Source organism: Ambystoma mexicanum, chromosome 6p, assembly GCF_040938575.1.
Source record: "Ambystoma mexicanum isolate Mex_15411 chromosome 6p, UKY_AmexF1_1, whole genome shotgun sequence".
Classification (NCBI taxonomy): Eukaryota; Metazoa; Chordata; class Amphibia; order Caudata; family Ambystomatidae; genus Ambystoma; species Ambystoma mexicanum.
Window position 1 is genome coordinate 1,500,194,871 of NC_090935.1, and position 12,949 is coordinate 1,500,207,819.

The following is a 12,949-nucleotide window of genomic DNA, read 5'->3' on the forward strand; positions in this document are numbered from 1 at the left end:
GCCTGAGTCGCATAAACCTCTAGAACCTAATCGAGGGGAAGAGAGCTCTTCCTTCTCGAGCTCTCCGTTCATCCACCTCCAACTCTCTGAGGGTCAGATGCTTCTCCAAGCAGAGAGTTGGGGGCAGATATCTCTCCTCAGCTGAGGCCTCCCTCTGGAACAGCCTCTGTGTCTCTCCCAACCTTGAGTATAACCACCTCCGGTTCTGGAAACAACTCGAGACCTTCCTTTTTGCTTCTGCTTTCTCTCACCTGCTGACGTACCTGACCTCTCCGCACACTGTTCACCTGGATACCCTCTGAACTCGGGCCCAGGCTCCTCCATGTCCAGCTGCCCTCGCACTGCCGCCCCGGGCAGAGGGTCTTCTTCCAGATGCTGGATAAAACACTGGGTGAATTATTGTGGAACACGGGAGATGCAGGGTAGCCATGGGAACGCTGTGGTGCAGATGTACAGATGGGGGTGGTGGAATTTGCCAGATTCTGAGATTTACTTTAAATTGCAATTGGTAGCCCGATGGGATAAATCTCCGGAGGGTAAAACCACCAGTCTGTTCGGAGGAATGTTAGACAGTAGACAGGATATAGAGCTATTGTGGAATCCTGTGGATGGCAAAGGAGATAGAAATGTCTTTAGGGGGTACGGGATGTGTAGAAGAGTTTCTTAGTGAAAGTGAGAGTTCAAGAATTGTATGGGGTAGATATACCACTAGGCTTTGACACAACGATCAGAACGCCATTAAGGAGTAGAGGGTTGGCAGCTTTGAAGGAGAAATATTGCACAGTATTAGGGGATCTCTTTGTGGGGGGACGTTAATGACATTTGATGAATGGAGACAGACGTATAGCGTGCCGAATGATCTCTTTCTTATGTACGCAAAAGTAGTACGGAGGTTAGTGGACATCTGGGAATGTATTCCAGAAGAACCGGAAGCAAGCCCAGTGGTACAAATGTTGCTAACATTAGCGGAAGGATTTCCAGGTTATATGCGGCCATAGAAACTGCCAGAAGAGACGAAGAGTTGGTGGTTGGAGATGAATGGGAAAGTGTTGCAAGTCTATCGATCTCGGACAAAACATGGGTGAAGATGTTGGAACAGGTTAAAAAGGTGTACCAAAATTCAAGGTTTCAACTGATTCAACTTATTATTTGCACAGGGTATATTTAAAGACGCCAAGATTACATATGATAAATCCTGCAAATAACAAGGGGGGTCCTGGGAAACTCTCTGCCAGACTTAAGTCCTGGTTACGAGAGCCTTACCCAGAGTCTTTAGTTCACTATCTTTCACAGAGGAGAAATATCCTAAACATATCAGACTTTGTCCTGCCCTGGGGCAGTCCAGCACCGAAATGCAAGGCAATTCTCCTCTGAACAAGAGCACCAACAGCAACCCCAGAAATGTGTTTCGGTCTGGTTGAACCTCATCAGTAGGGTGTAGCTGTGCCTCTCTAAGAATAGTGAGCAAGGGGTCCACGTCTGGATTCCCCTAGTAATTTGGGGTGAGACCCAAAGTTACTTAAAATATGCAAATAACAAGGGGGGTCCTGGGAAACTCTCTGCCAGGCATGAGTCCTGGTTACGAGAGCCTTATCCAGAGTCTTTAGCTCTGGGTACCCCCCCCCGTTATTTGCATATGATAAATCCCTCCATGTCACATGAATGTCCGCGATGTAGGGCTGGCTATGCAAGCTTTTGGCATATGATCTTGCGACATCCCAGTCTTAATTGGTTATTGGGATGAGGTGGTGGGGTATCCACTATTGGGGAGTAATTATGAACACACAACTGCTGTATACCTATGGGGACTGCTATCAGGGAAGAAGGGACACAAAACACAGAATAGGATATTGCGATCCATGTTGGGTCTGGCCAAGCAGCGGATTGCAATTTCATTGGAAGGTGCCAGTGGCCATCGATGAGGCAGTGGCTCCAGGATATGCAAAGGTGGGGTTTGGCAGAGGTGGAATATTTAAAAAAAAACAGAAGGTCAGAGGGGGAGGGTGGTGCGAAAGTGGGCTTGGGTCAATTGTGAATGAACTGGTTTCCACCCCAGACTTAAAGCCCCCATGAGATGGGCAATCATTATTACGTGTGGAAGGGGATATTGTGTGGACGCTAAGAGGGATCGAGGGCTTTCCTTATGTGGTGAGAGGGGACACCGAGAAACTGGATAGGCTGTGCAGAATTGGACTGGGGGGGAGAGGCAGGGGACACAAAGGGAATGTTGGTCACATATGTATCATTCTTGGAGGGGGATGGGGTTCTAGGATCTATCAAGAAGCGTGGTTGCTTATACTGACTTGTCACGCTATGTTTTATTCTATGAAAATGTAATAAAAAAAAAAAAATTCTATGTTCCAAGCAAGGACTGATTGCCCCGCAGTGCACAGGCTGGTGTTGTCATCCTGGATCATTAGACGGTCGCATGTGCTGCTCTGCTGGGCTACATCGACATGGCGCTGCACCTCGAAACAAAGTAGCTTGCTGTTACAGAGGGGCAGAAGCAGGATATTTGCAACAGCAACCACGTTCTGGGCCGCATCATGTCCCCGACAGTGTTCACCGTCAGCGGAGCTCTGAGATCACACCACCATGTTCAGCGCCGGCTCTCAAGCCGCCAGATAACCACTCTTCACTTTAAGGTGATGTGTTGTATAGCTTTAAAAATACAAGAAATCCACTAAGGGAGACCAGGTCTCTGAGTAATGATAATCTTAAGGGCTGATCCGTTTCCCCATAAAAGTAAACAAAAAACACGTGAAGTAAAGCTGAGTACTTTGCTTACCTCCTACAATTTAGGTCAGGAAGCAGACAATGGGATAGTATGTAACATAGAGCTCTATGGAAAGAAAGCAGCAAAAATAAATCTTTTTTAACACTGGTCGACCCATTTGTTTGTAATCTAGAGGGATAGGCAATTGTGCCTTACAGAAACCTGGTTGATCTATCCTTTATTCTCTACTCCCTCTTCTGTCCTCTTTTAACCCTTCTCTTTCCGCTGCCCCCCTTTGTGCTCTCTTCCCTCCCCCTCCCACTTCCTCTCCCTCTGACGTCTTTCGCTCACCTCCACCCTTTGATGTTACATCCTACTCTTTGATGTTGCTACTCCCTCCTCCACTCTACTACTCTTTTCTTCCCACTACTAATATCTCCTCCACTTTACTACTCCCTCCTCCACACGACTACTACTCAAAAAACCTCTGTTCACTTTGTACCATCCACTTCACAATCACTCGTTATTTTAACCATACTCACTACACTTGCAACACAAACATGCACACTCACACTGCAGTACCACTTTCACTAGCTAGCCAATGCCTCACTGTCTCCAGAAAACGCCTCCATACTCCGCTGCTCCTTGCTCCGCATATGCAACAAAACCCTGACATTTTATGAACTTGCATTAGCCACACAGATGTACTGCAGGGCTACCATGGGGGCCCGGTAGTGTGAATGTCCAAGTTCGTATTATGGAGTTTTGGGTCTTGGCTTCCGCAAGTAAGTATGGTGATGGTCCTCTTTTAATGCCCCTGGTGGTCTGTGGTGTCTCTGATTCCGAAAGGCAAGCTCGTACCTACTTAACTGGCAGCTAATTGCGGTCTCTGAGCCGTTCGTAGGGTGACCGCTGCCTTCCTCTACAATTCTCTGTGTTCAACGCCACTGCACCATTCCGTAGAGTTGCCATGGCTTCTCTATCTCCCTCTAGGTTTCCCTTCTTTGTGCTGTCTTACTGCTGATTGATCGAGGTTGGGCATCATACTTATTATTAAGGTTGCAAAGCACTGGATCGGGCTCCCTTCAGGATCTTTGCTGTTTTCCTGTTCTGATGTGGGGTTTCTGCAACAAATGGAAAAATACTGGCAAGTATCTGTTAATGGAGTCCTAGCTTGAGTCAAATGTGGACTGCTGAGAAACAAGCTGGCACAAAGGAAGGCAGGAATGTGGTCCCTCTCAACTGCCACATTCCCCCCTCACAGGACCTGCCTCCTCTTGACAAGCCCAGGATACTGGTCTTGCCACAATTGTATTTTCAATATTAGTTTGTTCTGAGAAATCCTCCAAGCCAGATGTTTACTATGTTTCACAAAAGCTATACCACTTTCGCAAACAAAGCATAACCTACTTAGAAAAAGCTGAACAAATGTATGTAATAATTTAATTACTGGAGCGATTAACCAGCTAGTCGATTTCGTGGCATAGTCTCCCCTGGCTGCTGTTACTTATGATCCATCAATTAAGGGACCTGATTTACTTGGTAACATAATATAGAAGCATTATTTGCAGATTCAAATCTGTAAACTATATTATGGACCTATTGCATCTTATACAACTTCAACATTTAAACGGCTTGGCTATAAACGATTGGTTTTCCCCCATTTGTTCATTTTCCATAACAGATGCTAAAGGTCTGAAGTTCGGCAGTTGCCTAGGTGTTTATGTATGTGGCATATTGTTATATTATCTATTTTCTCAAAATAAATGTATTCACATTCCAGTACACTAGTCTAGATCTGTTAACCTGAATGTTTCTCTTATCAGCTAGGCTATCGAGCTCATTAATTTGCATGGCAATGTAAACTGGTCTCTGCTGTGCAAAGTGCGTAAACGCTTCCTGGCGTGCTCTAGGCTTTATGCCTTCCATTGATGTTACAGCTCATTAGAACATGAACTCCTATGCGTTTGCAATGCATTTTACCCATTAGCATTCTTATAGGAATAACGTCAATGTGTTTTGTTTCAGTGAATGTCAATCCACCCGTCTTTGTCGTGAATGGCTCACTGTTAGTGGGAATAGGTGGGGTGGAGCCTCTGAGCTTCTCCTTTATAAAAGCAGAGGACAAAGACAGTGGTGTTGACAGCCTCCTCTTCTATGTTGTCAATCCTCCAACCAATGGAAAACTTTTGAAGATCTCGAATGGGAAGGAGGAGAAGTTGGAAGCTGGTGCTTATTTCAGCTGGAGCGACCTGAAAGAACAGAGAGTGCGGTTTAAGCACAGTAAAGAAAAGTCCAGGTGATACGTTGCCTTCTAATATTGACCTGTTTTGATGATCATGACTGTTATTTTTTTTCTAGCTTTGAAATACTGCAAAGTTTTGTATCTTCCCTGTATTGAGAGCACTTTTACAAAGGGGCAATATGTAAGGTACACATGTATGTACAGTTCCTTTCTTCAAAGATTCAGTCATATGTGAGGCGCTGCTGGTGAAGGTAAGCACTTTTGTTCAGTATAGGCAGCCATTCCTGGCAACATTTTTGTAAACTTACAGAACCTTAGCAATATTCGGATATCGTTCCATTTGATAATGACTGCTGGAGAGTAGTTGCATATCCAGCTCTTTCCGCTTGCTGAGTGTGAGAGTAATGCAGCCTAGTGGGGGCACCGACAAGTCTGCTACAGCAACATATGGTGAGGCATGCACATGCATGCCTGACCTTCCCATGTGCTCCTAACTCTCTATCCCATGTGTCTAATGCATACCTCAACACCTTATTGCAGTATTTCTGCTTCCAAGGCAGACACAGAAGCACACCTTGCCCACGTTTTCTTACAGGATTTTATGATTGAGTTTTCTTTATCTTAATTGATTTAGGTGTAAAATGTGAATTTTTCTTGCTGGGAATCTTTTAGTTCCTTTCCTTCACAAACTGCGCATATCACCGAAGAGTCAAACCACTGAATTTTAACATGAACATATTCTGTGTATGTTGCCTTGGGCCATATGTTCTATGTCAAGGGTGGAAGTATTCAGTAAACCAGTTTCTCAATAAAGAATGTATTTGCCTATCAAAACAAATGTAAGAGGGGACTGTGTGGTACTTTCAGGAGCTTTATCCAAACCGGGAGGGTGGACTCATTGTAGCCCTAGACATCTCCCACACTTTTCCTGGGACTAAGCCTTGACCTCTCATCTACCTTACCTTGATTGGCTTTTTGGCGAACCTCCTAGTGTCTTCCCTTTTTACTATAAATAGGGCGGCCTCCCAAATCCTCCTCCCAGGGCTGTTTTTGGAAATCCATTTTAACAAGCTGGACAGCCAGGCAGGCTTATGAGATGAGGAGCTGGTGTCAGTACAATTTAAAACACGCAGAGACAGCTAAGTATTAGAGTACCACAGAGAAGTATACAAATAAACAATTGATTAGGCCTTAAATAGCCTAAGCAGGTACAACTCAAGAATACTACACAGTACAATACATGATATAGACACACACTCCTATATATAGAAACAATTGATAATCTCAACGTAAGATTACCTGCACTTTACAATAAACACAGTAAAACAAAATTCAATAAAGCAATTGACCAAAACAGATGAAAAATACAGCAATTCAAAATATATTAAACAGCCTGCCTTATAATTGTAGGGCAGGCACCTAACTTGAGCGGTTCTTCCTTATTTGGTAAGTGTTCCAGAATCGTAAAGAAGTTCAAGATGCAGGTAAGCACCTGAAGGGAGGGAGGGGGTGTAGCATGCCCCAAAGTTTCCCAGCACTGGTTTTGGCAAAGCCCAGGTAAGTAAGAAATGTATTTTAAAAGGTCACTTTAATGAAAAAGGTAAAGGAACACAATGAAGTGTGCATTTCCAGTTCCACCACACTAGAGGTTACTTTGGGGGGAATCCTGGGCTAGGTCAGGGCAGTGTTAGGGAGTGAACCTTGCACCCATGCATTCCCTATGGGCGTGAGGGGTACCTTCGCATCCCTTAATCCAATGTTTTAGATGGCCAGCCGTAGGGCACTCGGAGTCACTGGGGGCACTCGGAGTCACTGGGGACACTTACTGTCATTAGTCATGTTGGTGGAGATCCATAGGCCACGAATGCAGTGGCTGCAGAAGCTGTGGGTATTTGTCATGCCACTTTTGGGCAGACCGGGGTCCGTTACACCCGCTCCCTCCCCCACCGCTTTCGCGCTTGGGCGTTCGCCGGGGGAGAGGTGCTGGGGCCGGTGCTAGAGGGCTGCGGCGCATGCGCGGGAAACCACTGTCTCGGTTCCGCGCATGCGCCGTAGATTGGGCCTCCGCGCTGGGAAGGGCTTGCCTTCCAAGCCTCGTTCTGGGTCCACCGGCGCTCGGAGACAAAACGGCTTGCGTTTCAGGCCTCGCCAGTGCCGTCGGCCCATAAGAGGAACCGCGAGCAGTAGCAATTCGCGTCTCAACGCGGTTGCTACGATCGTGTTGCTCGCTCCTGCTTCTCGTGGTTCCTGTTTCCCTGTGCCTGGTCTTGCTCCAGCTCCAGCCTTCTCTTTGGTCTCCTTGCCTTGCTGGTCCCTAGCCTGCCTGGTTCCCAGTCTCCTGTTACCTGCTTGGGTTCTCCTTGGCTCCTGTCTGCTCCACGAGCCTTCCTGGGGTCTAGTTCCCTGAACCCTTCTTTTCCCTGGGGGACCCCTGCTCCTTGTCCTGGGTTCTCCCTGGGTCTTTCTGGGCTTAGCCTCTCCTCCAGCTTTCCTGGGGCCCTCGTTCACTGTCCTTGGAATTACCTTAGGGATCCCAACTCTTGGTGGTCTCCCCTCCCAATCTGGTTCCCTCTTCCTGTCTGGACCTGCCTGGTGCCTCATCCTTTTGACCAACTGTACCTCGAGCAGATCAGTCATCCCAGACCAGTTACTTGAAGCTGCTTGAACTTGTCTCCCTGTGGACTGGGGGCCTGATCTTGTATTCATCTGAGAGGTTCCTGGACTATCTTGCTTCTTCACCGGATCACGTACCTTTGGAATAGACTCTTTTGGACTTCACCCGTATCCAGTAACTTTCCATCAGACTGTGGCCTCTCCTGCCTGTGCTTGCACAGTCCCTTCGTCACGTTAATCAGTGCTTTCTGTGACACTGGGAGTTGGTCCATTCACCCCCTGTGTCATTAGGGTGGTGGAGAGGCTGGTTCCCTGAGTCACATGCTCGTCATTTCACTGGATGCAGCCTGGCGGTCCCAACTAGATCCACTGTCAAGAAAACAGGTACACAGTTCTCACGCACTTCTCTGCTTGACAGATTGAGACGCCTGCCTTCAGACCCAGAGATGGAGGATTTGCAAGAGATGCGGAACGAATTACAAGCACTCAGGGCGGAGATGACCGCCTTACGCCAGGAAAATCAGACTACGCCAAATGATAACCCAAGGGGCTACGAGTACCTCGCATGTTGAAGGATCCTTGGCACATACAACACCAATCAAGTTCGATGGAGATCCACGTCGAGTGGCTGAATTTTGTAACCACTGTCGAATCCATTTTCTTTTCAGGTCGACACATTTCAACAACGATAAAGCCAAGATTGGTTACATCTTGGGGAATTTAACTGGGAATGCTCTGGCCTGGGCGACTCCGTTTGTAGTAACAAACAGTCCGATTCTGAATGACTTTGCAGCCTTTGAAAAAGCATTCCTCGAGGTTTTCCAGACGCCAAACCTGGCCTCCGCTGCGCAGAATCAACTGATGGATTTAAAACAGGGGAGTGCCGACATGATAACATACATCAGTCGCTTCCGCCTATTGGCAACCGATTCCCAATGGCCTGAAATCACACAAAAAACTCTGTTTCGTCGTGGGCTGAGAGAGGAGTACAAGGATGAGCTACTCCACATTCCTGAACCAGAGTCTCTTCAACATCTAATCGATCAGAATTGATCAGAGACTGGCAGAACGAAAGGCCGAGAGACGTCGGCTTGAGAGAAGTTCTCCTAGAACGACCAGTTTACCTGCCGGATCGTTTGGTTTTACCGAGTCTGGGCCAGAGCCAATGCAATTGGGTGCCATGAGGGGTCCGTTATCTGAGGAAGAGAGAAGACTGAGAAGAACGTTTTGGTTATGTCTCTATTGTGGAGCTGCCGGGCATTATCTGGGTACGTGCCCCTTACGACCCCAGAAGAAGAAAGCGGGAAACTAGAGGACCTGTCGCGTATTGGGAAGGCTGCGACAGGTCCCATTTCCTCCTCAGACCTTTCCCCGATTTGCTCAGAACTTTATCCCATGAAACCCGCAGTGTTACAGACTTTGAAGATTCAGATCAAGTTGCCTGACAGAACCCTGGAAGTGTTTGGCCTGTTGGATAGTGGGGCTTCCGGCAATTACATTGATGAGACCTTTGCTTCTGTAAACCGGATTCCACTTCTGCACAGACCCACTGCTCTGCCCGTGGAAGTCATCGACGGAACCCCTTTGTCTTCCGGACCCGTCCGTCAATGTACAGTGGGCCTACTTCTTCAGATTGCCGACCATTTTGAAAACCTCGCTTTGGATGTTATCAAGTCCCCTACCTACAAGGTGGTTTTGGGGTTACCCTGGCTGCAACATCATAATCCGGCAATTGATTGGAGAACGCACACTTTGACCTTCTCCTCTGCAGTTTGTGCCCAGAAGTGCTGTTTGTCCGCTCCGATCCGAGCTTCTTCGACCCCCTTGGAATCTATTGGCAAAGGGGTCAGTGTGTGTTCCACCTCTCAAGTTCCACTGGTATATGCTGATTTTGGACAAGTGTTTTCTGAACCAGGCGATATACCTCTACCACCACATTGCTCGTTTGATTGTTCGATCGAGTTGTTACCGGACTGCGTGATTCCTCATGGGAAGCTGTACGCTTTGACACGGGACGAGAGACAAGTGCTTCAAGACTACTTGTCAGATTGTTTACAGAAAGGATACATAGTTCCGTCCAAGTCGCCCGCAGGGTTTCCCCTGTTTTTGTGAAGAAGAAAGAGGGCACTTTGAGACCTTGTGTGGACTATCGACAACTAAACGACATAACTATCAAAGACCGGTACCCACTTCCATTGATTCGCAGTATCCTGGAAACTCTACACACAGCCGGGATCTTTACTAAACTAGACCTACGTGGAGCCTATCACCTTGTGCGCATCAAGAGTGGAGATGAATGGAAAACAGCATTTAAGACACCTTTTGGGCATTTCGAGTATAGAGTCATGCCATTCGGTCTGTGTAACGCCCCAGCTATCTTTCAACGGTTCATGGACAACATCTTTGGTGATCTTATTGGCTTGTCAGTCTGGGTATATCTGGACGATATCCTGGTTTTCTCCAGAACCATCGAAGAACATGTGGGACATGTACGTGAGGTCCTTCGCCGTCTGTCTCTCAATCATTTATTCGCAAAGGAGGCGAAATGCTGCTTTCACCAGCCCAGTATAGAATTCTTGGGGTTTGTGATCAACCAGGACGGGGTAGAGATGGATCCCAAGAAAGTTCGAGCTATTCAGGAGTGGAAACAACCCCATGACATAAAATCTTTACAACGCTTCTTGGGATTTGCTAATTTCTATAGGCGCTTTATTCCACGGTTTTCTCAAATCTCAACGCCCCTCACCAGGCTGACCAGCAGTAAGATCATTTTCAAGTGGGATTCCCTTGCGTCTCAGGCATTCGACACCTTGAAGTCGGCCTTCATGGCCGCCCCGATTTTGCGTCACCCACAGGATGACTTACCTTATATTGTGGAAGCAGACGCTTCGAATTTCGCAGTTGGGGCGGTTCTCCTGCAAAGAGATCCGGTTACATCTGTTGAACATCCAGTGGCCTACTTCTCACGCAAGTTGAATCCCAGCGAAAGAAATTATGCGGTCATCGAGAAGGAGCTGTTGGCCATCAAAACCGCATTTGAGGAATGGAGGCATCACCTACTTGGAGCCCGTTTTTCGGTAGAGGTTTGTACCGATCATCGTAACCTGCAGTACCTGCGCTCCCTGCAATGTCGCACGCCCCGTCAGGCTAGGTGGGCCTTCTTTTTCTCCCCATTCGTGTTTCATGTCACATACGTTCCAGGAGCCTCCAACTTGAAGGCGGATGCCCTCTCCCGATCACTGGAAAAAGTGGAAGAAACGTCCAGTTCGGATCGGCCGCTGATTTCCCCTCACCATTTCCTGTTGATGTTGTCTCCTCATCTACAGTCAATTGCTGATGCCACCCGGACAGATCCTGAAAGATCGGCCCTTCTTCGGCGAATGTCGGTATCTGAGCATGACGGGCTCCTGTTTTGCCGGAAGAGGCTTTACATCCCCAAGGGTACGATTCGGGATGGCATATTGCATGGGTTTCATGATTCACCTATTGGGGGTCATCGAGGGGTGAAAGCTACACGTGAGCTGATATCCCGACAGTTTTGGTGGCCTAGGTGGGATACCGACGTCCAGAAATACATCGAGAGTTGTCCCGTCTGTGCCCAATGTAAGGTTTCTAGAAGACGACCTTTGGGACTGCTAGTACCCACAGAATTAGCACCATACCCATGGCATACCATCGCTACGGATTTTGTGGTTGATCTACCTCCTTCCAACGGGTTTACTTGTATAATGGTCGTGGTGGATAGCTTCACTAAATATGCTCATTTCATCCCGTTTAACAGGATCCCTACAGCTACACAGATGGCTTCAGCTTTTTTCCATGAGATCTATCGACTACATGGTCTTCCTGAAAAGATTATCTCGGATCGTGGTTCTCAATTTCTCTCTGCTTTCTGGAACAAGGTGTGTGGTCATCTGGGAATTCGTAAAGCTTTGAGCTCTGGCTATCACCCGCAGACCAACGGGCTCACCGAAAGGACAAATCAGACTCTGGAGGAGTATCTCCGTTGTTTTGCTAACGCAACTCAGTCAAACTGGAAGGCGTACCTAGATCTTGCAGAAGTGTCTTACAACAATACTGTCCACGCATCTATTGGAGTTAGTCCGTTCTTCTGCTCAGCCGGTCAACATCCCAAGTTGGTGCCATTTCATCCTGTGCCCACCAGTACAGTTCCATCTGCTGATGCCCTGGTCTCTACCATTCAACGACAACAGGAATTGGCTTGCAGGATCCTGAAGGAAGCCAAGGAACGGATGAAGGCCCAGGCTGACAGGAAAAGGAGTGTGAAACCAGACTTTCGGGTTGGGGATAGGGTTTGGTTATCGTCCAAGAACCTGCCACTTCGCAATTTACCAGTCAAATCAGCTCCCCGGTATTTTGGTCCGTTCAAAATCACCAAACGGTTGTCTTCTGTGGCCTTTCGCCTTCAGCTACCTCCTTCTTGGCATGTACACCCTGTTTTCCATGTCTCCCTATTGAAGCCCTATGTGGTCGATCCCTATGGCCGATCCTGTCCTCGCCCAGCCTCTGTCCTTGTGCAAGGGGTCCCTGAATTCGAGGTTCAGGAGATTTGCGATGCCCGCTATCGCAGGGGGGTGCTTCATTTTTTGGTTGATTGGAAGGGGTACCCGGCTTGTGATCGTACTTGGGAACCACGTCGGCATGTGCATGCTCCCCGCTTGGTTCGCAAGTTCTATGATTGATTTCCTTGGAAGCCTGGGGCCCCGGGCCTTTCTGGGAGGGGGCATAGTGTCACGCCACTTTTGGGGAGACCGGGGTCCGTTGCACCCGCTCCCTCTCCCACCTCCTGGCGGATCTACCCGCGCTTTCGTGCTTGGGCGTTCGCCGGGGGGAGAGGTGCTGGGGCCGGTGCTAGAGGGCTGCGGCGCATGCGCGGGAAACCACTGTCTCGGTTCCGCGCATGCGCCGTAGATTGGGCCTCCGCGCTGGGAAGGGCTTGCCTTCCAAGTCTCGTTCTGGGTCCGCCGGCGCTCGGAGACAAAACGGCTTGCGTTTCAGGCCTCGCGAGTGCCGGCGGCCCATAAGAGGAACCGCGAGCAGTAGCAATTCGTGTCTCAACGCGGTTGCTACGGTCGTGTTGCTCGCTCCTGCTTCTCGTGGTTCCAATGTTTCCCTGTGCCTGGTCTTGCTTCAGCTCCAGCCTTCTCTTTGGTCTCCTTGCCTTGCTGGTCCCCAGCCTGCCTGGTTCCCAGTCTCCTGTTACCTGCTTGGGTTCTCCTTGGCTCCTGTCTGCTCCACGAGCCTTCCTGGGGTCCAGTTCCCTGTCCCCTTCCTTTCCCTGGGGGACCCCTGCTCCTTGTCCTGGGTTCTCCCTGGGTCTTTCTGGGCTTAGCCTCTCCTCCAGCTTTCCTGGG

At 48.5% G+C, this 12,949-nt stretch overlaps 1 protein-coding gene across 1 annotated transcript in view; it reads left to right on the forward strand.

Annotated features, from left to right (window-relative positions):
• Positions 1–12,949, forward strand: part of FRAS1 (Fraser extracellular matrix complex subunit 1) — a 1,618,415-nt gene that overhangs the window by 846,309 nt on the left and 759,157 nt on the right. The window contains exon 27 of the mRNA XM_069626341.1: positions 4,745–5,015. Coding sequence (XP_069482442.1) covers positions 4,745–5,015 — 271 coding nt within the window. The remainder of the gene's footprint in view (positions 1–4,744; positions 5,016–12,949) is intronic.